This window comes from Cyrtonyx montezumae, unplaced genomic scaffold (genome assembly GCF_038088225.1).
Source record: "Cyrtonyx montezumae isolate F1298 unplaced genomic scaffold, pur_monq_1.0 scaffold_4, whole genome shotgun sequence".
Taxonomy (NCBI): Eukaryota; Metazoa; Chordata; class Aves; order Galliformes; family Odontophoridae; genus Cyrtonyx; species Cyrtonyx montezumae.
In genome coordinates, this window is record NW_027072045.1 from 11,669,118 (window position 1) to 11,693,748 (window position 24,631).

The 24,631-nt window shown below is 49.5% G+C and overlaps 3 protein-coding genes across 7 annotated transcripts in view; 1 reads left to right on the forward strand and 2 right to left on the reverse strand.

The window, feature by feature from the left end:
- Window positions 1–848: 848 nt before the first annotated feature.
- Window positions 849–2,561, reverse strand: BORCS7 (BLOC-1 related complex subunit 7). Of its 2 annotated transcripts, none has more exons than XM_065746125.1 (4): window positions 2,421–2,561; window positions 2,274–2,336; window positions 2,151–2,194; window positions 849–1,133 (listed from the first exon to the last, which is right to left on the reverse strand). In XM_065746125.1, exons 1-4 carry the CDS (start codon window positions 2,559–2,561, stop codon window positions 1,082–1,084), a joined length of 300 nt encoding a protein of 99 aa, XP_065602197.1. In that variant the 3' UTR covers window positions 849–1,081. The 2 variants fall into 2 exon arrangements, with proteins under 2 accessions (XP_065602197.1, XP_065602198.1); XM_065746126.1 differs by lacking the exon at window positions 849–1,133 and adding an exon at window positions 1,259–1,566.
- Window positions 2,562–3,014: 453 nt separating this feature from the next.
- LOC136054806 (steroid 17-alpha-hydroxylase/17,20 lyase) lies at window positions 3,015–5,372 on the forward strand. The gene is made up of 8 exons (XM_065746205.1): window positions 3,015–3,326; window positions 3,420–3,558; window positions 3,720–3,949; window positions 4,059–4,145; window positions 4,244–4,453; window positions 4,650–4,819; window positions 4,890–4,993; window positions 5,097–5,372. Exons 1-8 carry the CDS (start codon window positions 3,015–3,017, stop codon window positions 5,369–5,371), a joined length of 1,527 nt encoding a protein of 508 aa, XP_065602277.1. The 3' UTR covers window position 5,372.
- Window positions 5,373–7,577: 2,205 nt separating this feature from the next.
- WBP1L (WW domain binding protein 1 like) overlaps window positions 7,578–24,631 on the reverse strand; it is a 49,862-nt gene continuing 32,808 nt past the window's right edge. For 3 of the 4 annotated variants that reach the window (XM_065746843.1, XM_065746842.1, XM_065746844.1), the window contains exons 2-4: window positions 20,971–21,073; window positions 10,965–11,126; window positions 7,578–9,681 (exon numbers count right to left, since the gene is read on the reverse strand). In XM_065746843.1, the coding sequence (XP_065602915.1) occupies window positions 8,942–9,681; window positions 10,965–11,126; window positions 20,971–21,073 (1,005 nt within the window). In that variant the 3' untranslated portion in view covers window positions 7,578–8,941. The remainder of the gene's footprint in view (window positions 9,682–10,964; window positions 11,127–20,970; window positions 21,074–24,631) is intronic. The other variant, XM_065746845.1, reaches the window with a different exon arrangement.

Sequence of the window (24,631 nt, forward strand, 5' to 3'; positions counted from 1 at the left end):
TATAGCTCGCACCTCCTCTCACTACCTGGGAAGCAAACAGGAGCCCAGTCACTAAGCCCTCAGCACAGAGCAGTGCAGAACTGAATACAATGGCTCCTGACATTCTTTTGCCCATCACTGCCCACGTCCCAGCCACGTCTCTGGACACCTTCCCAATCTGACAGATACACAGCACACTCAAGGCTGCTTAATCAAGAACTGGAGAAGCAACCCAGAACAGGAATGCAGTTGAAGGCCAACAGACGGGCTGGCAGAGATGACGCTCCAAATTCTGGCTTAGGAAAAAGTAAGATACCCTCAGAGCAGGATGCTTGCCAAGTCGTGTCCAGCTGGCCCAGAGACAGAGGTGTCTGCCCAGATTTGTGCTTCAAAAATTCTGATCTGCAACAGGCACCTCAGGCCACACTGAAGCACCTCTACACCCACCCTGACACTTACAGTTCCCACTGATTAACATGCCCTAAATAAACTGCACCCATCACCTTGGTGTCTAAATAAGGTCCAGTGTCAAGCTGTAGATATCTGTACTTAAAACCCACAGCTCTATTTTATATACTTATTTGGGGGTGGGAGGGGGGGAACATTTTGTATGAAAATGCTCTACAATTGCTGTAGATCACTAGGTTAAGTATTCCATCATCTTACAGGAGACAGCTACTGACTGAGCAGAGACGGGAAGAAAAATCATCCTTCTGCATGCATGACAGACAAAAGCCTTTGGGCAGGTAGCAGATGCCACATCCTGGGCTGGCAAACCATTTCAAACACAGGGCGGTGAGCTGAGGTGCAGGCTGAGCACCTCACACTGCACATGGGAAGAAAGGGAACACAAAAACTGTCCTGGAAGTGAAGTTACTGCTAAGGTTCTGGTTAGATGTAATGAATCAGGAGAGTGTTCTTGACACAGAGATGTAAATGGGAGCACTTGAGAGGTGTCTGCATGCTCAGGAATGTGCACTGCATGTGTTCCAGCTGGCATCCAGCACTGTCCAGACACAGCTCTGAGCCCCAGGCCCAGAAGAAAAGGGACGCCTGGCTGCCCTCAGTGCCAGTGAAGATGTCCTACGCCTCCAGTTGGGCTTCATTTCAGCAAGTGACTCAGCTGGTCTCGCAGGTTTGATGACTGCTCCACGCTGGGGATAAAACAAGAAGAGGTTCACAGTGAGATCAGCACCCAAGCAACCAGAAAAGCTCTGGTACTGACATTACAGAAAAAAGAAGCCCCGCATTTCTCCAGCCCAAATCCATTTCTCCACCTCCAAATCTTCTCAAAGCAAACCTCACTCTATGTGCTTATGCATGTATTAATGAAACAAATGAAAGCTTTAGCATAAATCATCTCATCACCCAGATTCTCAGCTCTCCACAGTACTGATCTTCACGGCAGCAAAATGCTATCCTGCTGGGCCAACATCTGTTTCAAAAGCAGCTGCAAAAATCTTCAGTTGTGTTATCCCTTCCTTACTCTATCAGTCAACCCTTTCCCATCAGCCCTGACATGCTGCCTCCCATGTCTGCTCAGCATCTCCTCAGCTGGGTACTCACTTCTTCTGAATTGCTTCCTGCCTAGAGAAGAAAAGGAAAGAGATTAGAGAAAAGAAAAAAAACAAAAATCTCAGCAACAGCATTTGTGTGATATTGATGAAAAGGGACTTCACTAAGGGCTCAGGAGGCCAAAACCTTCAAACGTGTCTGGATTAATCCCAGAGCAGAAAGCAGTAGTACTTTTCTCCCTCTCAGCATCACACACTGCTACAGGAGACCCAGTGCATGACAAAAAGGAAGCAAATATCTCAGCTCACGCCCCATAACAGCCTCATCCAATATCAGTGGATGTGGTGGGACTGGAAGGTAGTGAAGCTCTAGCACAGGTTGTCCAGAAAGGTGGTGGATGCCCTGTCCTAAGAGACACCCAAGGTCAGCAGGAGGGGCTCTGAGCACTTGATGGAGCTGTAGGTGTTCCTGCTCAGTGCAGGGGAGTCAGACTAGATGGCTCTAAGGGTCCCTTCCAACTCGAGCCATTCTACAGTTCTACGATCCCAACCCCAGGGTTTGCCTGACTATGTGGACAGAACCACCAATTACAAAGAAGAAAAAGCGATGAAAGGATCCAGTCAGATTCCCAGAGAGCACACAGTGCCCCTACTTACTGGTACTGCAGGTGCGTGGTTATTATGGCCATTTTCCTCAAACTCTGCAGAGAACAAAACCGACAATGAACGCCTCCGACTGCAGCAGAACCGCGGCTGCCGCAGCACGCAAACACAGCTTACGTCTTCCGAGTGCAGGATGGCGTCCTCCTGCATCACCATGTTCCTGGCGGCCTGGCCCAGGAGCTGCAGAGAAACGCACGGAGCGCTCAGGGGCAGCAACGCGAGGGAGCGGCCCGGCCCCGCCCCGCAGCGTTCCCCGCCGCTCACCTCGGCGCTCCGAGAGCCCTTCAGCACCTGCTTGGTGAGGGCGATCACGTCGGTACCGCAGCTCGTCACCTTCTCGCTCAGCAGCCCCTTCACCGAGTGCCCGAAGCGCGCCTGTGCCTCGGCCGCGCCCCCCGCCGCCATCTTGCCGCGCCCCGCCCCGCGCTACGGCGAGCGCCGCGGGTCTGAAGGCGCGGGAACGCGCTCCGCTGCTGCCGCCCAGCGCCGCTCGTCGCTGTGCAGTGATGCCCGGCGCCGTCCTGAGCCGCCCAGCCGTTCCCACGCAGCCATTCATTCCCACGGTGCCCGGTGATCGGGACTGCCCAGTGCCGCTCATATCGGGTGCAGCCCGGGCACGCGGAGCGTGTCCCCCGAGAGCCCTTCCTGCCCACCGCTGCCTGCAGCTGGAGCATCCCCCAGGGCTCCCGTGACCCCGCTGCCCTCGGCCCAGCTGCGGAGCTGGCCCGCTGCCCGTCCCCCCTCCCCTCCCCGCCATCCCTCCCGATGAGCCGCCCGGCCCGTCCCGGGGTCAAGGGGAATCCTCCGTGTGGGTATAATAATGGACCCGGAGGCACGCGGCCCCGCAGCCATCACACCATGCCGCCGCTCGCCGTCCTGCTGCTGGCCCTGGCCCTGCTGTGCGCCTGGAGGCTGTCGTGCAGTCACGGCCCCGCGGGGACGGGGACCGCGAGGCTGCGGAGCCTTCCAGCCCTGCCGCTGGTGGGGAGCCTGCTGCAGCTGGCCGGACACCCCCAGCTCCACCTGCGGCTCTGGCGCCTGCAGGGCCGCTACGGCAGCCTCTACGGGCTCTGGATGGGCTCCCACTACGTGGTGGTGGTCAACAGCTACCAGCACGCCCGGGAGGTGCTGCTGAAGAAGGGGAAGGCTTTTGCCGGGCGGCCCCGCACCGTGAGTTACGGGCTCGTGGAGACGGTGTTGGCAGACGCCCTGGTGTGGGATGAGGATGCCGCACATGTGACGCTGTGGCTGTATGTCCTGCAGGTGACCACGGACCTACTGTCCCGCGGGGGCAAGGACATCGCCTTTGCCAGCTACGGACCCCTCTGGAAGTTCCAGCGCAAGCTGGTGCATGCCGCCCTCTCCATGTTCGGGGAGGGCTCGGTTGCCCTCGAGAAGATCAGTAAGCATTCCTTTTTCAACATGCTTGGGTTTTCTGGGATGCAAGGGGCAAGTAATTGGGGATTGGTGAAGCAGCCGAGGGCTCGCTTTCCCCCTCCCTTTTCCCCTCCTTTTCCCCTCGGCCACCCCCAGGGCTCACCGCCCTTCTCTTTTCACTTAAAGTCTGTCGGGAGGCTGCATCCCTGTGTGAGACGCTCAGTGCTGCACAGGACATGGCCCTAGACATGGCTCCGGAGCTCACACGGGCTGTCACCAATGTGGTCTGCTCCCTCTGCTTCAACTCCTCCTACCGGCGTGGGGACCCCGAGTTTGAGGCCATGCTGGAGTACAGCCAGGGCATCGTGGACACCGTGGCCAAGGAGAGCCTGGTGGACATCTTCCCCTGGCTACAGGTGAGAGGGGACACAGCAATCATGTAGGACTCTTGCTCTGGAAACGAGGAATGAGCTGGAATGCATCCCACAAGAGTCTTTTGCTGCAATGGGGCTTTTCTCCCCCCAGATCTTCCCCAACAGGGACCTGGCCCTGCTGAAGCGATGCCTCAAGGTCAGGGACCAGCTGCTCCAGCAGAAGTTCACTGAACACAAGGTGCTGAAGGGAGAAGGGGATGCACGGGGCTTTGTCTGCTGGAGCTGGGCTGTAGGACTGTGCACAGGACAGCCCAACTCATGTGTGTCCCCTGGCAGGAGGCGTTCTGTGGGGACACTGTGAGGGACCTGATGGATGCCCTCCTGCAAGTGAGGCTCAGCGCTGAGAACAACAGCCCTCTGGAGCCAGGTCTGGAGCTGACAGACGACCACCTCCTCATGACAGTGGGAGACATCTTTGGGGCCGGCGTGGAAACCACCACCACTGTGCTCAAGTGGGCTGTGCTCTACCTGATCCACTACCCCGAGGTAGGGTCTGTGTGGTCCCTCCTGCACCAGAGCCATCCTAACTTTGTGGAAGAGATGCTTGGAGTGATGTCAGGCTTTAGAGATAAGTGGTACTGGGATGTCAGAACTTTCCTTCTGCCCTTATCTGCTAGGAGATGCCCCCATGCACAGAGCAGTGTCCTCCCAGCCTCCCACAAAGCCCCTGCTCTTATTGCAGGTCCAGAAGAAGATCCAGGAGGAGATGGACCAGAAGATTGGCCTGGCACGTCACCCCCACCTCAGCGACCGCCCTCTGCTGCCCTACCTGGAGGCTACCATCAGTGAGGTGCTGCGCATCCGGCCTGTGTCCCCCCTGCTCATCCCACACGTCTCCCTCACTGACACCAGGTGAGACTGCCTGGGGTGTGGGCAGAGGTTGGGGAGGAAGCGTCCATCTCACACTGTGTCTGCCCTGCAGCATTGGCGAGTACTCCATCCCCAAGGGCGCCAGGGTGGTCATCAACCTCTGGTCCGTGCACCATGATGAGAAGGAGTGGGATAAACCTGAGGAGTTCAACCCCGGTGAGTTGTGAGATCCCAGCCCAGTGCTGGGGTGGGAGGGACGATGAACTGGGGCAGGTCCCAGGCAGAAGGGACAGATCCACAGATCCCCTTCCCCTTGCAGGCCGCTTCCTGGATGAGCAGGGCCAGCACATCCATTCACCCTCGCCCAGCTACCTGCCCTTTGGGGCCGGCATCCGTGTGTGCCTGGGGGAAGTCCTGGCCAAGATGGAGCTCTTCCTCTTCCTGGCCTGGGTGCTGCAGAGGTTCACGCTCGAGTGTCCACGGGATCAGCCCCTGCCCTCACTGGAGGGCAAGTTTGGTGTTGTGCTGCAGGTGCAGAAGTTTCGGGTGAAGGCCAGACTGCGGGAGGCATGGAGGGGTGAGATGGTGGGGTGACATGGGGTAATTGAGATGGGTGGAATGGGGTGGGTGGATGCCATAGAGCCTGTGCCCTGACTGCCTCGTGGATGTGAGGTGGTCTGAATAAAGCTGTCCCCAACCCAACATGGCTTAGGCTGCTTTATGGGCAGGGGACAGAGGGCAGAGCAAGTGGGAGGGTTCGGGTGGCCCCAAGACCTCATGTGAGCGCTGGGCTGAGCTGAGGGCATGACCCCTCTGCAGGGCTGAAGACTTTGCCCTATGGACATGGGGTTGGGGGGCCATCCGTGGCCACGGTGACATGGCTGGTGTGGTGAGAAGGTACCACTCTGTCCCAGGGCTAGGAACCTGCTGTGTGCAGGGAAGGGAAGGAAACAGCTCAAACACTGCTAACTTTTTAGCTCCCAAGCGGCTCCTGCTGTGCACAGACACACTCTGCATGCACCCGCACAAGCGTGTGCTCACAAGTGTGTGCAGGCACAGAGATGCATTCCTGCATGCCCTCACACACATCCATGCACAGGGACACATTCCTGCATGCCCTCACACACGTGCATGCGTTTATACACACACACATGTGCGTGCTGAGCCCATGCTAGGAGCCAGTTGCTGTAGGACACCCTGCCGGTGAGGGCAGTGTGCAATTAGGTTTCTGGTTCTGTATTACCTGACCTCTTAATATTTAACCCTGCTGCTCTGTGCGCCTCCACCTTCTCTCCCTCCCCATGCTCCCCCTGCACTTTAACTCTTCAGTGTGGGCAGGAAAGCCAGCACACAGCTAGTCTCTCTTTGCTGCTAACTCTCCTCTCCAGGTCTACTTTACATTTTCTCTCTCAATTTGGACACCAGCAGCAAGGCTTCCCCATCTAACCACCAGCCACAAGGAAAGGGGGGCCTCTGGGACCCTGAATGTGCAGAACCTCAGTGCCTGGTGCTTGAGCTGAGCCTTCAGTTTTGTTCAGATTGAGCACCAGTGACCCAAGCCTGGGGGCTGGCAGTGTCCATGCTGTGGGCAGTGGTGGGGACTTTGGCAGCAGCCACCAGTTTTTGGCTGGCCCATTGCAAGCAGCTGCTGTGTTTGCAGCTGAAACAACCCTGCTGATGTAACCATTCAGGTGGTATTGCATCTCATGTCCAGGGCTGCCTGGGACATTTACACCAGGGAGAAACAGGATACGCTGAGGCACTCAGGCAGCTGGGAAACTGCATCTCCTGTCCCCTTGCAACCTGCGAGGCAGGAACTGAAGAGGGCAGAAAGGCCGGAGCTTTTCATGGAAGCTCTCCTCCAGGAACACAGGGCAGCTGTCCCACTGCTCACCATGGGCACCACGAGGAGCTGAGCCCAACCCCACAGCCTCCCAGCACAGAGCACACAGCCATCCCACTCAGTCCCCATCTGATAAGGCACATTTGGGCTGTGAGGGAGTGGGGGACAGCTCTGAGGAAGAAAGCAGAATGGTCTCATCGTTCCCAATGCTGGGGAGCAGGGCTTGGTGCAATGGCATGGCCAAGGAGGAAGAGATGACCCTACGTGGCTCCCAGGCTGCAGGCAGGAAGCAGCGTGGGCCTGGTGCCAGCTCTGATGCACATCCCCGGGGTGGAGGCACAGCTGTGGTGTGATCATACACCGCACATTCAGCCCTTCAGGTGGAGGCCTGGCCTGCTTTCATGCCCTGGGATGATTCGCACAGCCACAGAAAAGCAGAAGCTTTCCCTGAGCTCTTGGCACCTCCAGACAAGTGCTGCCCATCAGCTGTTTTGATGGAAGGGAAAAGCTCAGAGGGTGGTGAGGCACTGGCACCGCTGCCCGGAGCAGTGGGTGCCCCATTGCTGGAGGTGCCAGGCTGGGTGGGTGCTGGGCTCTGAGCAGGTGGGAGGCACCCAGCCATCCCCAGCCCACAGCGCGGGCTGAACTGTGTGGGTTTAAGTTCCCCAACCACTGAGTGATTCTATGACTCACATAATGATACGCATAAGACAGAGGCAAGTTATCAGAAAAGGCATTATATTTTGGTTTCCACCTTATTTGAAACTGATTTTGGTTTTCAATCAATCAAATCTGAATATGACTGAGTTCAGTTTTCAATTTCCTTCCCCATAATAGTAATGATCTGGACGACCATAATTATAAAAGGGATGGGGAGATAACCCGAGAACAAGATACACAGTCTGAATTGTGCTCTCTTCCACACGAGCACACCAGGGAATGTTAGTTTTCAGCTCGTTTTGTTTTTCCCTTCAGGTTGTTACTAACAAAATCTCTACCGTTTATTAAAGCAAAGCTACAGTAAATTTTCTTGCAGTCTTACAGCAGGTTTTTCATGTTACCAGTAGGACTCGCATGCATGGATTGCAGTCACACACACACGCTCACAGACATTATACAGTAGCCAGTTGCCACTATTAAAAAAAAAAAAAAGAGAGAAAACAGACATTCATTTTCTTTAAGTGGTCAACATCAGAATCGCACCAAACTTTTGGATCAACAAAAATAAAAATAAAAATACTGCACAGGTGTTCCACATCTACATGGTAAGTCATCCCTTCGCAATGGACGGAGCTCTCGTCTCCATTTGTTCAACATGCATCGCTGAAGCTTGAAGGCACACTGGCCAAAGAGAGCCCTGTTCTTCTTTTTTGTCATCTTAACTTGAGTGTGCTGCTCTCAGGGTGCAAAAATAAGGGAAAAATAAAGCCAAGCCCTTTTGCAGCACACCGGGAAAAGGTCATTCGGAGACCACAGTACTCGGAAGGCAGCCCAGCTGCCTTGATTCTACTTCTAGCTGTGCTCTTGGAGGCATTGAAGGAATACACTTGTCTTTGAAAACTACGTATAAAGGCAAATTTCTGAAAAAACCTCTCCTTTCAGACTGCTTGTGGTAGACTAACACTCCTGGAAGAAACCGGTCTTTCAGCCACCAGCTTCAAGTGGGAAATTTCCTACCTGCTGTCTTAAACACTGAAGCACCAGAGATTATAGGGCTGATGTGTCGAGGCATTCATCAGCTTTGGGAAAGTTTAACACCAAAAGAAGAAAACAAAAAAAAACCAACAAAAAGTGAAAAAAGAAATAAACCCACAATGCCTCAAGAGCACTATATCAAACCAGAACTCTTGGGCTACTGACTGTCGGCACTGTCAGAAGCTGCTTGCTTCTGGGAAGACACCTGGAGGTTGAAGCGTTGTGGTGATTTCGTATCCTCCCAGGGTGAGATTTGCTGAGCTTTACTGATTGCGAGATAAAGCAGTGTTCTGGAAAACTAAAACCAACAAACTCATAATAACCATCACCAAAATCACCATTGGGAAAGTTCCATTTGTGAGAAGGTCTCATTGACAAACAGCAGTCCCTGCCCCACGGAGCAGAACGGACACGATTAACAAAACCCAGAGCAGCCCGTCCCCCACACGCCGTGCCTTCGGGACGAGCCCCCGAATTACACCGGAGGGGGAAAAAGAAAACAAACGAACAAACAAACAACAAGAACAAAAAAGGCCGTATCACCTTTTTCTCCTTTCAAAGTTTCTCTCTGCTTATTTCACTTATTTCTTTTGTTTTCCCCCGGTTCTCCTTCCCGCTCTGCCTCCTTAGCTGGGGGAGCTGTTGGTGCGGGAGTTTGGAGAGTCCTGCTCATTTATTGTGTTCAAGAGTACACACACCGGCTGCCGGGGCGGGTGGTGGTGGCTGTGTTCGCAGTGCTGCTCCTCCGTGGCGTTATAAAGCCCCTCCTCCTCATCGCCGTGCGGGCGGCCGCTGCAGCTGTCACAGAAGTCCAGGGGCCCGTCCAGAGCGTCATTGATGAGCCCGTCCAACTCCTTGAGGTCATCGTCGTGATGACCCCGGTTGCATACGCAGACTTCGATGCCCGAGTCGCCCGTGAAGCGGCGCTGCCTGCCCGGCGTCTTGTCCTTGGTGTCGGGAATGGCTCCGCTCTGCTCTAAGCTCTCCGAGCTGTAACCTTTCAGCAGTTCCTCCTTGCACTCCGCATCCTTTTCGGGACCGGCCCTCTCCACGAGCTCGGCCCCCGTGCTGGCACCGCCGGGCTCCACGCTTTGCATTTTGGCTACGGCTCGCTCGACCAGCGCGGCGGTGGAAGGCTCGGGGTCCCCAGGGCCGGGGGGCCCGGTGCTGTCAGTACTGCTGTTATTGCCGCTGGGTGCCGCCGAGCTGCTCTGTGCTGGCTGCAGGTTTCTCGTCGTGTCTGGGATTGTGCTACTGCTGCCTGCTGGGACGCACTGCTGATGTAAGGCACTGTATGGAGGTGGGGGGGTCGGCGGTCTGTTCACCACTTCCTCATAAGGAGGTAGTAAATAATTTGGCAGAAACCCTGAAAGTGGGAGGCAAGAAGTTATTTTGTGAGCAGCCTATCTCAGGAAACTTGGCATTCATGTAGGTCAGTGTGCCGTATCAGCACCCTCCCACTGAACAGCTCAACAGGATTTACATGCAACGCTCAAACTCAAAGCTCTGAGACGCTCTGTGTTTTAGAGGAGCGGGATTCGCAGCACAGGAAGGCACGGATACATGAAGAGATGGACACAGCTGGGAACAGCAGCCAGGTTTCTTGGCTCTCAGTTCCACACTTTCACCCACCAGGCCAACACCTCCCTGTAAGGTGTAATGGCCTCAAGCTGTGCCAGGGGAGGTTCAAGTTGGACATCGGGGAAAAATTATTCTCAGAAAGAGCAGTGATGCAATGGCAAAGGCTGCCCAGGGAGGTGGTGGAGTCACTGCTCCTGGAGGTGTTCAAGAAGCATGGAGATGTGGCACGGGGGGACACGGTTCGCTTGGCATGGCGGGGATGCATTGATGGCTGGACTGGATGATCTTAGAGGTATCTTTCAACCTTCATGATTCCACGATTCTATGATACCCCAACGTGGCCCCCGTGAACCTCACCAAGGGAAAACATGTGTTAGCTGGAGGGACAAGCTGGGAGGTAACTCATCTCCCAGCCCCCTCCAGCACTGCCTTCTCAGATGAGCTTCCATTTTAAAGAGGAGATATTTAATCTCACAGGGATTTGTGTAAATATAGAGAGACAAGAAACTTAGGGTCTGGGCTTATAGTTGTTTCAGTGCTAGTTTCAGTTTTTCTGGTGTGGTCAGAATAAACTGGAAGTACTAGCAATTGACGTTAGTTTGTTGTACTTACAGTCCCTCAAATCTAAGGAAGATGTTATTTATTCCATAACAGGCAAGAAAATTACCTACGTAGACAAGACGGGCTTAAATAATGGAAACATTCAGAGATAGCACTGCAGTTTTCCACGTGTAATTGTACAGCCTTTGGACTGGGGATTAAAGGACTGCTGGGGCAAGAGCTTAATGAGTGCAGGCTGGGGAGGAGGAGCATCCCAAAGGAGGTGTTTTAAAAAACCTCCCCAGGAAAGCACTCAGCTCATCACCACACATGTACAGCCAAATCGGGTGGATTCGGCAGGTGCTGCAGCTGCTGTTACCAGAGGAGTACTTCAGGAGGGCTCAGATACATCCAGAGGCTGAAATACGTTCCCTCCATTCTACAACCTAAGCTCAGAGCAGCCCCCACCCCCTGCCAAGCCCAGCCACTGCTCCCCATGACCACCAGGTAGAGCTGTGAGGTACATACGGAAATAAAACGGCAGGGCAGAATAGTTGTGGGCTTCCCGGTAAGCAATCAAGTTGATCTCATGCTGCCGCTGCTGGGCCTGCAGACGATGCTTGGTGCGGCGATGGTGGCATACACAGCAGCAGCTGAGGATGATGATGATGGTCCATACCAGCCAAAACCCTGCAGAGGGAGAGCAAGCATTAGTCACAATGAAGAGCCACATCCAAACCCAGGAAACCCCACAAACACAATTGGGACAATTGCCAGAAAATCTGTGTCTGTGCACTGGGGGCTTCTGCACGGCTGACTGCTGTTCTGGGAGAATTTGGGTAATTTTGTACATGCACTGGTACAGCATGGACCATGTCTGACAGTTACATCTCTAGAGAAGAACAAAATATGGAGCTGAGGGACCTCCACCATCCATCTCCATCCATCCATCCATCCATCCATCCATCCATCCATCCATCCATCCATCCATCCATCCATCCATCCATCCATCCCACCCACTGGAAATTCTTTTGGCAACAAATCACAAGCAGATCTGTGACTACCATTGGATTTGACTCTCACCACCACACTGGTTTGAAAATAATAACCAAATACAAAAGACATTCTGCAGATTGACCACAGAAGAAGAGAAAAAACCCCAAGCACTACGTTTTGCTTTTGTCTGCACTGCTCTTTAATTTCTAGCCCAAATCTTTCATTGTTAAGTTTAACAAAAACATACTCTTATTACATAAACATCTCAAAATATTTTTAAAACTTATTTTTGTATTCAATGTCTTAAATTATCCAAAGTTAAACTAATCCAGCCCCTCACCCTGAATCCTCAAGAAACCCAACTTCTGCTCTCCCTGTGGCCACAGCTGGTTTCTGTGCATGGCCACAGGACACGCACTGCTCTTTGAAAGGAAACTTAAAATGAGCACTTCCCGAATTCTCCCCAGTCCTGCTAACACGACAAGAAACCCGCTTTCCTTTAAAGCTGCCTCCCTGCTGGCATACATTAGAAATGAGTTTCAGAGATGTATCAGAAAGCCACAGCTTCCTTTTCCCAAACACACAACAGTAGTGCTAAAGCCCATTTTCAACATGGTCACTCCTCCCTCCAATACCAACCCGCCTTTTTCCTCCCTAATAATACCCTCTAGCCCAACATCACCTCCATGTCCTCAGTATCTCCTTCTGAGTTAGAAATGTTTTCTTTGCTAAGAGCTGGGTGGGGAAAGGTGAACAGCTGAGGAATGTGAAGAATGAGAGGAATACTGCTCTGGTTCAGGACAAAGTGCAATTGACCCACGCTGCCAGTGGCGGAGCCCTGTGCTGGTGGAGGTGAGCTGGTGCCATACCCCCAGGCACTCTGAGCAGGGTTTTGCACCTCCCTGTGTCATAACCCACATCTCCGTGTTTTTTGGCACAGCAAACTGAAATCTCTCCCTTATCTTGCACAACCTGCTTCCCTAATGGACTGGATTGTCTCTTGCCCAGATTTATCAAAACCTGCTATCAAATTAAGGTGTTGCACACTCCTTTTTTATGCTTTGTTTTTCTGCTTGGCTGGAAATCAAAGTTCCCAGGCAGTTTTTCTAGCCAGCTTGCTCAGCCCTATGAAGAAGAGCAGGAAGAAGCCTGATTTCTGCTCTATAGAAACAAAGAAAAAAAAAAAAGCACCTGAGATGCCCTCTACACTTGCTTCAAACAGAGCCTCTTGGAGATGTCTATTGCCCTCCAAATGCCCCTTGATCCTACAAAAGCTTACAAAATGTTTTCCAGGGATTGCGGCAGTCCTCCCTTCCCTCCAAAGTCAGTCAGACAGACAGGATGAGGGGTAATGGCCTTAAGCTGTGCCAGGGGAAGTTCAGGTTGGATAGTAAGAATTTCTTCTCAGAAATAGTGGTGAGGCATTTGCACAGGTTGCCCAGAGAGGTGGTGGAGCCACTGTCCCTAGGGGTGTTCAAGACAAGGGTATATGTGACACTGAGATGGTCCAGAGAGGTCACAGGCATGGGCTGATGGTTGGGCTGGATGACCCTACTGGTCTTTTCAACCTCAACGATCTATGATTCTATGCTACAGTCTGCAGCTGCTGTCTCTCAGTTCGATGACTCCCACTAATGCATTTTATCTCTTGCTGAGGGAAGGTTCCTTGTCTCTCGCTGGCCGAGGAAGCAAGAACAACTCATGGAAATCAGGTCAGTGCTGAAGCAGGCCTGCAGTTCATCTTTCAGTACTCCTCATATTCGAAGAGCAATCCGTGATCATCCGTTCAAAAACAATGGAAAATTACACCCAGCTATCCAGGGATTTCAGCTAGTTATGAAAATAAATGATTTTTAACACATTTTTTCATGTCCTTTCCCAAGCACTTTAGATGCAATGGCAGCAAGCAGCACTTAGTTAAGAGGTTCTGGAGGACTGCCACTGTTAAGCAATCTCAGCTGTAGCAGGCAAATTTTTCTGCAGGGAATAATTGCTCCCACCCAAGCCTGCATCTGAAATACTTTAAAAAGTATTTCTTTAGAAATCTTCTCTACCCATTCCAAATCCCAAAATGCTTTGCAGACAAACTGATGCACAAGCTCAGAGTAGGGGTCAAAGTCAGCTCAGCCATTCCCAAGAAGACGTGCAGCAGCTCTGTAAACAGCGTACAGCAGCTCAGGATAATAAATTAACGCTGGATCCTACTGAAACCGCAGGTGGCGTTTGTAAGTAAACAGATCGTAATTTACTGGGCTGCAATCTGGTCACGGTGCCAGGAACAACACCTCCATCCTCGTGCCAAGGGTCTCGATGCACACTCGCAACCACAAGTGCACAAGAAGTGGTGTTTTTCATGGGAATTTCCAGAAAAAGAACCCACTAATGCCACATTATTGCTTGGTTTCATTAACCACCAACAGCACTTCCTGGAGCTTCTAGGAATTACTCAACTCCTGACTCAGCACGCGCCCAAGGACTTGCCTGGGTGATGGCAGCAGGTCAGCACCGTTGTGCCCCCTAGATCTATTTGTTCCTGGCTTCTGGCTTCCTCTCTAAGGGCTTTCCCCCACCTCATCAGGCAGCAGCATGTCTGTGTCATAGGACAATAAGCCTTTCCAGTGTGGAAGAAGCAAGAAGATGGGACACTGCAGGTGCTGAGCTGCTCACCTGTTGCATGAGCAGAGGAATCAGAGACAGGAGATGGAGCAGGTCTGGTTCTGCACTCAGAGTGGTGCTGGGAGTCCATAAAAGGCTCCCTAACATGCCCCAGCCAGAAGTTTGGGCACAGCTGCAATGTTGGCTGCAGAACAGAAAAACTGTACAAGCCTAGCAAATATATAGTACAGTCATTTATTTGAAATAAAGCTATGTGTAACGGCCAAGTGTAAATATTATGTCTAAAAGTATGGAGAGAACAGTGAATATGTCCAGGGCTGAGCTGTGCATTTGTACACCTGGTGACGTTTGGCTTCAAAGTAGCAGCAGGGAGCAAAACTGAGCAGAGCACTGGCCTGTGCACCCAGCAGCTCATTTGGCAATAGGGGAAGAAGGGAAATTTCAATTTCATCCAAAGACAACACTACGGGAACAGGAAACGCAGAGGCTGAGCACAGTAACGGTGCAAGCTAACACCTGGTTCATGGCAAAGCAGGCACCAGCCCTGCCTCGTGCTCAAAATGGGTGATGTGCAAAGATGTCTGGCAAGAAAGGGCTTCTAAAAGACGATTAAAAACGGGCTTCTTGTCTTCACTGTCCTCAAAAGCTTTGCCAGTGCTCTTCCACACGTGCCTCCTGCCCATAAGGACGTGCTCTGGTGTTCAGTGCTGAGCTATTGCTGGAAAAGGAGAAGGCACTGGGCCTCTTTAGCCAGGTTGGTGAGAAAATTATCTGAGAAAAACTCTAGTGGGCATTTTCCACTGCCAACCTGGTCACGACCACGTGGAGCAAAACTCACTGCAGTGTGAGGGGCAGATGATAAGTAGAGAGAAAAAACATCAAAAGCACTGATGGATAACAGCAATGCATCACTTTGGAGCTAAACAAGCAGCAGCAGACTGTTGGATTTTAAGGCAATTTTAGGCTTGTGGAAGAGTCAGAAGTGGAAACGCTATGATCCCAAAAAGGCTGAGTTTTCTGAGAACTGTTGCTGTATCTTCTGTCAAATTCACTGGTGATGCCAGTGGGTTGATAATGATGCAAGCAAAGAGTGAATCAGACACAGCCAAGGAGCTGAGTTTTGCCAAGAGATTTCCCTGCCAGAGCATCGAAAGCTTTCATAGAAATACAACAGAAATACCAGCCTCTTACCCAGCATCAGACAGGCTCAGAGAAAAGCCGCAAGCTCCACGTGAGCATCAAGCTCAGGAAATCAAAGCAGGAACTGCAGAATGACCTGAGAACCGAATTACTTCCAAGGAAAGCAACCGCTCACAAACACCCAGGAAGGGGAAGGCTATGATGCTTACAGCTCCCTTGAGAAAGGTGTCCCATCCAAAGGAGCGTCTCCATCCACTGGAGATGCCTTCCACCAGCCAGGAAAGAATATGCCAAGCTTAGAGCTTTGAGAAAACTTTTCTGGGGCACTAACCAGACCATAGTTTTGCCCAAACTTAAGAATAATGAAGAATAAATTATCTCAAGAGTATGAAATAGAGCATTCTCTCCCTACAAAAAAGTGAAGAGCAGTGTTCAGTCTGATGCTGAGAAGGTCAAGTTCTGTGCTTGCTGCCTGGGATGCTGCCATTAGCAGTCCCGTCGAGGGAAGCTCCTTTTATCCTGTGCAAAATGGAAAACATGTTTTCTGGAGCGTTCCAAGGGTAGGAACAGAGAAATCTGCCCTCAAGTTCATGGTAAACTTGGGCAAATGCCATTGTTCTATTGGCAGGAAGTCCCTTAAAAGAAAGCCAAAACACACTGCAAAGTGTTTTTATGTCTGCCTGACTAGCATCTGGGTAATAGCTTTGGCTTCACAAGGGCAGGTTCTAAACAGAAGTGGGACAATTTCATTGACTAAAATGTGAACTCCCATCTAGCGGCCTCACAGTTGGCCATGGCTGGGAGGAAACTGTCTTTCCTAAGGCCAACGCTACCATCAAGAACAGGAGACATTTAACTGGTACCACAGTTCAGCTGCACGTGGGTTTTATGGTGTCCTTGGCACAGAGGCTGCATTATCTCCTGCTTCTTCAGCCATGAGCCCATACGAGCTGGTGCTGCTGCTTGAGAATGTGAGATGGAGATCCAGGCCATGGGCCTACAGACGCTCTAGGAAAAAGAAGGCTGCTGAGCAACACAGTCCTCTCCTGCCTGTCTCTTCCATTCCCCGTGCTGCCTCCTCCAACACTTCTCTCGTGCCAGCAAAATTCTGTGTACAACTGTGCTTTGAACTGGTTCTGGGGAAACAGAGCAGGCTGAAACTCATCTGCTCAACCAGTGAGCCACAAGGGAAAGACTGTGATTTTCAGTGACAGTTTTATGCTAGTGGAACAGCAGCCCCAGCCTGACTGCACTGCAGGAAAAAGTTACTGAAGTCACATCTCCAGCTCCTGCTCGCTCGCCCCCAGATCAATGGCTCCAAACAAAGGTGATGGATATTAACTACAGCTGGTTTTGAGCTTTCAGAATAGCAGCCAGTATACACAGTACTTCCACTGCCATAAGAAAAGATGGAAAAAAAAGAGGCGTTTCAGAGAAATCCTTTGCTTATCTCACACTTGAAGCAGTCAATCAGCAGACACGGTTGGTGTGGCTGAAGCATCAGCTGAGGAATAACAGCAGCCAGAAGTGAAGCACCTGAGAAAAGGGAGTGCATGGAGAGCCATGCAGGTGGCTGGGAGAAAGGTGGGGAACACGACAAACCCCTCCAGAAAAGGACTTGGTTAGGCTGAAGGATAACACGGGGTGAGAAAGAAAACATGGAACTGATGTTATTGGACTGAGGCCTTTGGAGACTGCAGCAAAGTCTTTGGGAATGAATTCCTGTTACGAAGCTGACCTGGAACATGTACGTGTTACAGCAGTTGCTGGAGTTTTAGCAACAAAGAGGATCCCTGCCAACATTTCCTGGCAGCACACTTTTTGGGGAAAAGAGCTGTCTAGAGATTCCAAGGGGAAGCGTGCAGAGATGAGCAAAACATTCAAAATCAGCAAAAACATCAACTGTGCTGCCTGCAAACAGAACATTTTTTTCCCCGTACAACCCTTCCACTAAGGCCCAGATAGTAAAAAAAAAAAAAGTTTTTTCCCTTCGCTACAAACAGAAGGGCTCAGTGTCACTGCTAATGCAGCCAAAATGAAGCAGAATAAGCCACATCTGAATGCTCACTCATCACCAGGGCTTGCTGTGCAGTACCTCAATGACCGAAGGGCTGCAGCTGCCCGTCTCCACGCTCTGTGATTCCCCAAGCACCATGTACTGTTTTTCCAACTGCACCATGCAAAATACTTCTCCATAGCTTTGTTTGCTGTTCGAACCCTCAGGATCTGTATAACTTCATGCTGCTCCTCAACGTGGTAAGGGAAACATGAGGATGGGTGTCAGGAGATCTGGATTAGGTCCTCCAACCACATTACGGGAGTAAACATGGGAAAATCCAGAACTTCTGAGCCTTAATTCTTAACCTGCAAAGCACAGTAACTGCAGTCCTCAATTACCTCCTTTCTTCTAGTTTGAAAAGTGCCATTTTGGAACATTTTGCATCAAAACACCCATTAAGCCTGGACAAAGGCCAGCATCAGAAAACTCCGGCAAATCACAAGCACATCATAAGGAACATGAACAAAAACTACTTGTAAGCAAAATCCAGCTGCTGTCCCAAGACCACAACCTCCTCCTTGGGTACTGTGACCTCTCTGGCAAAACTGTTAGGCTTAAATGCGCAACCACCAGCCACAAGGACAGCTTTCCCTAGGTGGGGAAATCCAACTGTAAAGCCTCCTCCCTCCCTGTTTTGCTTTTTAAAACCCTAACAGCACCCTCCCCACACCATGTCATCCTCTGCCAACCTTCAGCTAGGAACTAATTGGACCTATATGCATTAGTCCTACATACATAAACCCAGATATAGTCTTATTATTTGGCAACGCAGCACCATTTTTTTTTTAATAAGAGATGGGTGGGGAATCTGAACTGAGCTGTTATCTAATTTTAAACACAGGCTGTCCACCTGCTTGGCATATCATGTTCTCCATTCCTCCGCTCCACCCCTTAACAAAATAATACCTTGATTTCCCATCCTATTCCACTGCCCTCAAGGACTGGTTTATAATTACTGTAACCTTACTTGCTGTCTAGAAATGTTGAGATCAGCCATTTTCAAATACAAACTTCTCTCAAATTCTTAAACAGGGAAAAAATGATGCTTTTTATAGGAAATCCTCTAAGTGGCCACAAGACAGGATCAAATTTCAAAAGGCAGAGCCAACAAAGCCAGACTAGTTTTTTTTTCCATTTCAGATGCCACTCTCCTCTGCTTCTTCTCCCCACTAAGCAGTAAAATATCCAGGACTTCAAAGGACAAGCAAGAAAGCCTTTTCCAGGCATTGGTGGTCAGAGAGGCATCTGAGTAAAGGAGACATTTCTGAAAATAGTTACTTTAGTATGTGCACATCCTGGTTAAAATCCAATCATAAGGCGAGTGCAAAGCTGTACCTGAAAGGTGCTGTTATCTTAACTGTTCATTAACCAAACTGTACTCTTAACTTTAAAAAAATTAATCTATTTCCTTGCTCTCGCTTGCCACACCATCACTTCACAGCTGCTATTAAGACTATTTGGATATATTATTGTCGTTGTTCACCTCAAAGGTCTTAAGGATACCTTACTCTCATACAAACTGAAGATATTCAACAATTTCTGGAGCAAGAGAATGATTCTGAAGTTGTGGTGACGTGCTCCACAACACAAGTTTTCATTTCCAAGGATGTGTTCCTCCCTGCACGTCCACCCCCATCCCAGAAACCTTTTCCTGACACATGTAAGGGCAAAGCCAGCCCTGAAAACATTAACCAGCTGTACATCGATGCTGGGCACTTGCCTGAATTTGCAGAAAGCCTGGGAGAATAGGTCTCCTGTTTGCATTACTGCCCTTGCCTCAGAGCAGCGTACGACGCTGTCCACAATGCAGAAGGAATCTGAAACTCAACACAGAAACCCATTTCCCCCGAGGCACCATTCATCAGTGTGTGCCATTAACGTGCTCATTCCATGATCTCAAAGCAGCTTGTGTGCTCACCCTAGAAAGCGGCCTGAAATGTTCTGCTCCCTCCTAGCAAAAGCTGTTTTTATCTTCCAAAACCATTTACGATGCAGCCAGACACTGACAAATCTGAAAGCATGTGCCATGTAGAGAAAACAAAGAGAGTTAAAGTAACACCCTTTCATTAAAATGGCAGGGGGTATTGTTCTGACTCTTGTTTGCACGCAGTTCCATTAAGTCTCTCTTTCAAGGCGTACATGGGAGAAACATGGCAACTCTGCGACAAGCATCAGCGTGCAGCTGTACTCCATGCTGTTGCTCAATTTAGATCCCGTTTGCCACAGAGCATCTAAGCCCTTGGATACGTGCCTCTTTCTCTACATTCCCACCCACACAAGTCCAAAGCAGGGTCTGACCTTCCCAACTCTGCTTTGTCCATGTATCCCCATTTGGTCCAGACAAATCCCAGCCGGCTGTCCTCGGGGCTACCCACCCCATCCTGAAACATTCCTGCAACTGCTTGGAGACTTCTGAACATAAAGCTGCTGTAAAAAGCCCGGAGAGCATTCAGCTGCTGCCATTTGCATTTACACAGCCAGGAACAACACCCTGATGCCCAACATGTCTTCAACAAGTCTATCACAGTCCTGTTTAATTTACAACCATGTCCTCCATCCTTCAGTAAAAGCAAGTTTCTAGACTAAAGGATGAAGCATCAGCCATTCCTGTCCTTAGATTCAGGCTAAGTGACACTCTCTGTATGTATAATACATTTCCACAAACACAAGCCACTTTGGAAGTGAAACTGATGGCACTGCAGAGGGATTATGTAGATAGCATGGCTACATAAAAACCACAGTATACCACAGGATATAGTAGGAAGACATCACCAGTCTCTAACACAGGGGTATGGTAACAAGAGTTCCTTATTTCCAAATTTGGGGAAGACAAACTCCTTCTTACAGCCCCGGTTCCTGGCAGAACTGCAGTATGTCAAGGTCAATGTTCAATCCTTCGTGGTTCCTCCTCAGGAAAGTAAGACATCGTCAGCCCGGGCACAACTCAAAGTCTGCCTCGGAATTTCAGTATTTCTTACCTTCCTATCCCTTCAGCTTTTCTATCAGCCTTGCTGGCCTGCTTTGACCTGCCTGCTGCTCTCTACACACTTAGCACAAAGTTCACTTAGCCATTAGTGAGAACTGGGGGGGTTTAAAGCTCAGATTCTGCAGAAATGCACAGGAAATAAGTGAGGCTGCAATGGGCAATGCGTGCTCCTCACAGCAGACAGCACTCAGCTATTGCTAGCTCACAAAATCTGCCCCAGGCCCACTCTGCCCAAAGACCGTGCCCCCAACACTGTGTTTCCTTATGAGATGAGAGGTCCTGGCCCCTCTCCTTGAGAGGACAGCTTTAAAAAGATAAATCGGATGTAACTGGTCATTCTTGAAAAAATACTGAAACAGTAAGATGGAAGATACTGAATTAATTCTGAGTGTGTCAAACTTAAGAGCTGTGTGTGAGAATTTTCCCTTAAGTGTAGTTTCCTCAGTTACATACAATGCTATTGTCCAGACCAGTATTGCCCAAACCAGAAAGAAGATCAAACAACAAATTTCCAGTCATCAACATGGTAAGACACCCCCATTACTCCCCCAAAAAGCAGGCAATTCTCATTGCAATAGCCCTATTTCTCTTGCTGTACTGAGTCAACTCTGGTTTGCACTGCAGCTAAATGCAATGGCAATGCAAAACAAGAGCTGAATACAAGACACAAGCCAGACCTGCAGTACGACAGCCATGCAGATTAGGAAGGGAAGCCATACAAAACAGAAGGAACTTACACCAGAGTTCATAGTAGTAGTTGCAACACTGGGACTGTCCACAACAGTGGCCCGTTTCACATATGTAACTTTGATTGTTGACACCCATGCAGGTTTCTTTGTCCTAAAATTAAACAGACACACTTTTAAGATGTTTTGTCAGCATCTTAGGAAATGTAATTTATTTTACCCAGCAATCTGCAAGCATTTTAAGACTCACAAGTTATAGTCTTGGGAAATATCAAAATACACAAAGAGATTAAATCACTTCAAGGGACTATCAAAGAATATGTCCCACAAATGACAGTTCTGAGGAAAATCCATTATAAATTGAGTTAAATAACTCCTGAGTTACACTCCTTTAACATCTAAATGGTGCTCTTATCAACCTTTTCCTTTTCTGTTAGCAGTTATCACACTCTGGGAGCAAGGCATTCTTCTGTATATGAAATGTCATTCATTCTGTTTTACACAGTATCACTGTGTTACTGGGGCTGAATGCCGAGCAGAGGAAGCACGTCATAAACAGAACATTATAATCTGGCAAAAGACTGCTTGGATTCATTTAGATCTAAATGGTAATTACAGTATGTTCCTGCAAGATTCCAAACTAAGTGATTCCTTCATAATTAGCCGTGTGCTTTATGTAAGATCAGCATTCCTGTAAAACTTCTTCCTGGAACGAAGTAGACCAGGAGTAGAGCCAAATCGGCTGCACTGTGTAACCCAGCAGGTCCTGAGGACACTTAAGACAGAAAGGGAGTTTACTGTGAAGTCTCAGTCCCCCCAGGAGTCCCTGTTTTCCTGCTAGTCTGAAAACATACGTGGGGAAAAGTACAAAACACAAGAAAACAGAAGCGTGGTACAGGCTGTGGTGTGTCTGCCTCTAACAGGTGGTGGGGCAACCTGGAAGTTCAGAAGCAAAATATCCCTCTTTGAAAACAAACAAACCTTAATGAAACATGTTGATGTTGCAAGCACATCCGCTTTGCAGGTATCTAAAGCAAACTTTTCTCATACCATCTGTCTTAAAATGCTGTACATCAATAATAGAAACATTCTCATATAGAGTAAGGAGCAGTTTTCCACCTCTAATCACAGTGGTCTACAGCAACTATTAGCAGGCACTGCTGAGCTAACACAGCATTTCCCATTTCAGGCACTCTATTCATTCCTAAAATTGTAATTCTAGTCTGGAAAAGAAATACAAGAAGAGATAAGAGAATAGATGTGTTCTTAGTTTATTTATACTTTTCCTCACTTTCTCTGGCTTTGCAGAGCTAGTGCAACTGAGGAACGTGACAGATTTTGGCTCTCACATCGTCCGAATTGAGAAATTAAGTTCCTATTGCAAAACTGCAATCCTATTGATAATGCACGAGCCAGAAAGTCACCACCTGAGGTTTAGGGTTGTGACACACAAGGATCAATGTTGAACTAGCCAATGAGTCATGCGAGGCTGGTGGAAGAACAGAGTCCCACGGTACCATTTCAGGATCCCCTTTGCATCACAACCCATCTGTCCTTGACCACCTGTGTTTATTCTCCCCCCAGAATTTGTTCCATGCTGCGTTGCCTGCTTCAAAAGACTAACAAGAAGGAACACAACAGTGTCTTTTGGCGGCAGCAACCTGTTCCAGCATCAATGTTTTCAGAGGCTCTCCTGAACGCTTTTGGAGATCCAGAGTCAATCAACATCCTGCTTTCCCATCTGAAGCAGAACTCAATCTTACCATCTGGAGTTTATCTATAAGATAAATAGTCTTCCTTGGTAAAGTGCAAGCACCCATAACTGCCAATGAGCTCAGAGTTTGCTCTCAGCACCCTCCGTTCAGACAGCCACTCTTCAGAGCCCATGTGGCGCTGGCTGCCCTGCGCTGAGATCAGCAGGTGGCCAGGAGCTCTTCTTGGAGCCAAACAGTTCCAGGTGTCAAACCCAGAACTTGTTTCCAAATTGTTTCACAGAACCCAGGAATAATTTAGTTTGGAAAGAATCCCAGCAGGTCACGTGGTCCAAGCCCCTGCTCAGAGCACAGCTACCTCCAACAGCGGGTTACACACCTTGGCATGGGAAAGAGATAAAGGGGAAAGGCACCAAATCTTTGGAAAAGGATACTGGGTAGAAACTCTAGTGTTGAGAGAGCACTGGGTAAGCATTACAGGTACCTCACTTGCACCTAGTGTTCCGGTCTCTTTTCCTCTGCCTTCCCTGGTAAAGAATAATTTCTGCAAAAAGCTGAGCCCCCTTACATTTTCATCCACTGTTTTGCAAGCCAAGGAAAAGGTCACACCCCGCCGTGTTTTGTCAAAAATCCTCTACCTACTGCCAAGCACTTTGATTAGGCTTCATTTTCTAATTAAGTCCCATGCTGCACATTTCTTATCATCGCTGTTGCATTACTTTTTACTTTCTCCTCACATTCATTCTTTGTGTCATAAGCAGCCAAAGGGTCACTACTTAAGACATATCAGTAAGGGAGTTATCTACAGCCTAAATGTCTCCTGGAAACAAGACCACAAGGGGCTTGGCACTTCCTCTCTCACGCCAATAGCCACAGACAAGGCACAGGACCGAAACAGAACTGCTACAGATGATAACACATATATGGGAAGGGAAAAAAGTCTCATGGAAGCAAAACTGGAACGCTCACACTTTACTGGCTGGCCATCATTTCTAGTTGTTACCTAGCACCACTTCTAATGATCATTTTAAATCACTCTTAGCAGCATGGAGTTTGTACCGAAGTACTACCAAGAAGTTTTGTCACCGTTTTTTTAATGGAGCCTTAAGAAAACAACCGAGGGGGAAGGTTTCTTCCCTAAAGCACTTTCTCAGCCAGCAGCCGTGGGCTATCACGTTCCAATAGAGGCTTCCCTGCAGAAGGACTGTCTGTCTTCTGGTTGTCCCGGCAGGCACACCCCTCCTGCCAGCCCTTGCTGAGCCAGCTGCAGACGCCTCCGGACAGGATTACTAAGCAGTGTCTACATGGGGCTGTTCTCAGTGTGCTCAGCCCTACCAGAGCAGAGTATTCCTATTTCACAACTAAGAAGCCTGAACATGCCATCCCTTATCTCCCTCCTGCAAAGCCTTGGAGAATTCCAGCTAATTTCAAGGAGTTGGCTTTGTCCAGTAAAGCAGCATAAACTGGGGGCTGCCTGTGCTTTGCTGCCTCTCTGGCACTATCCTAAGAGCTGACACCAATATCTGGGAAACTGCAGTCACAGGATCCCTGATGAACACTCATAGGCAAGAGCTTTTCCAATGGCTTTGCAGCCCTGAAGACTGTTTCGTCCCCCCACGCAGGCTAACACTTGTTAAATCTTGTGCAAGCTCTTCAGGAACCCATTGAATTGGGAAGACCTCATTACAATGTGCTTGGGAGTCTTCATATTCAAGATCTGGTGTTTTGGATTAGTTTTCCTTTGTCATAAACAAACTTCGTAAAGCAACTGTGTTTCCATACAAACACAAGATGATTTTTTCTTTACATTTTTTTGTTGTTGTCGATATGCTGGTATTTGTGATAAACCCACAACCATGCCAGGAGCACGCTTTTGCTGTCAAGTGCTTTTACAAATAATCCTTAAAACATCCAGCAGCAGCAGGTATGAGAGGACTTGATGCAGCAGATCATGCGAGGCTTGAAGCCACAGCAAATACTAACATCAGCGTCAGGGAAAA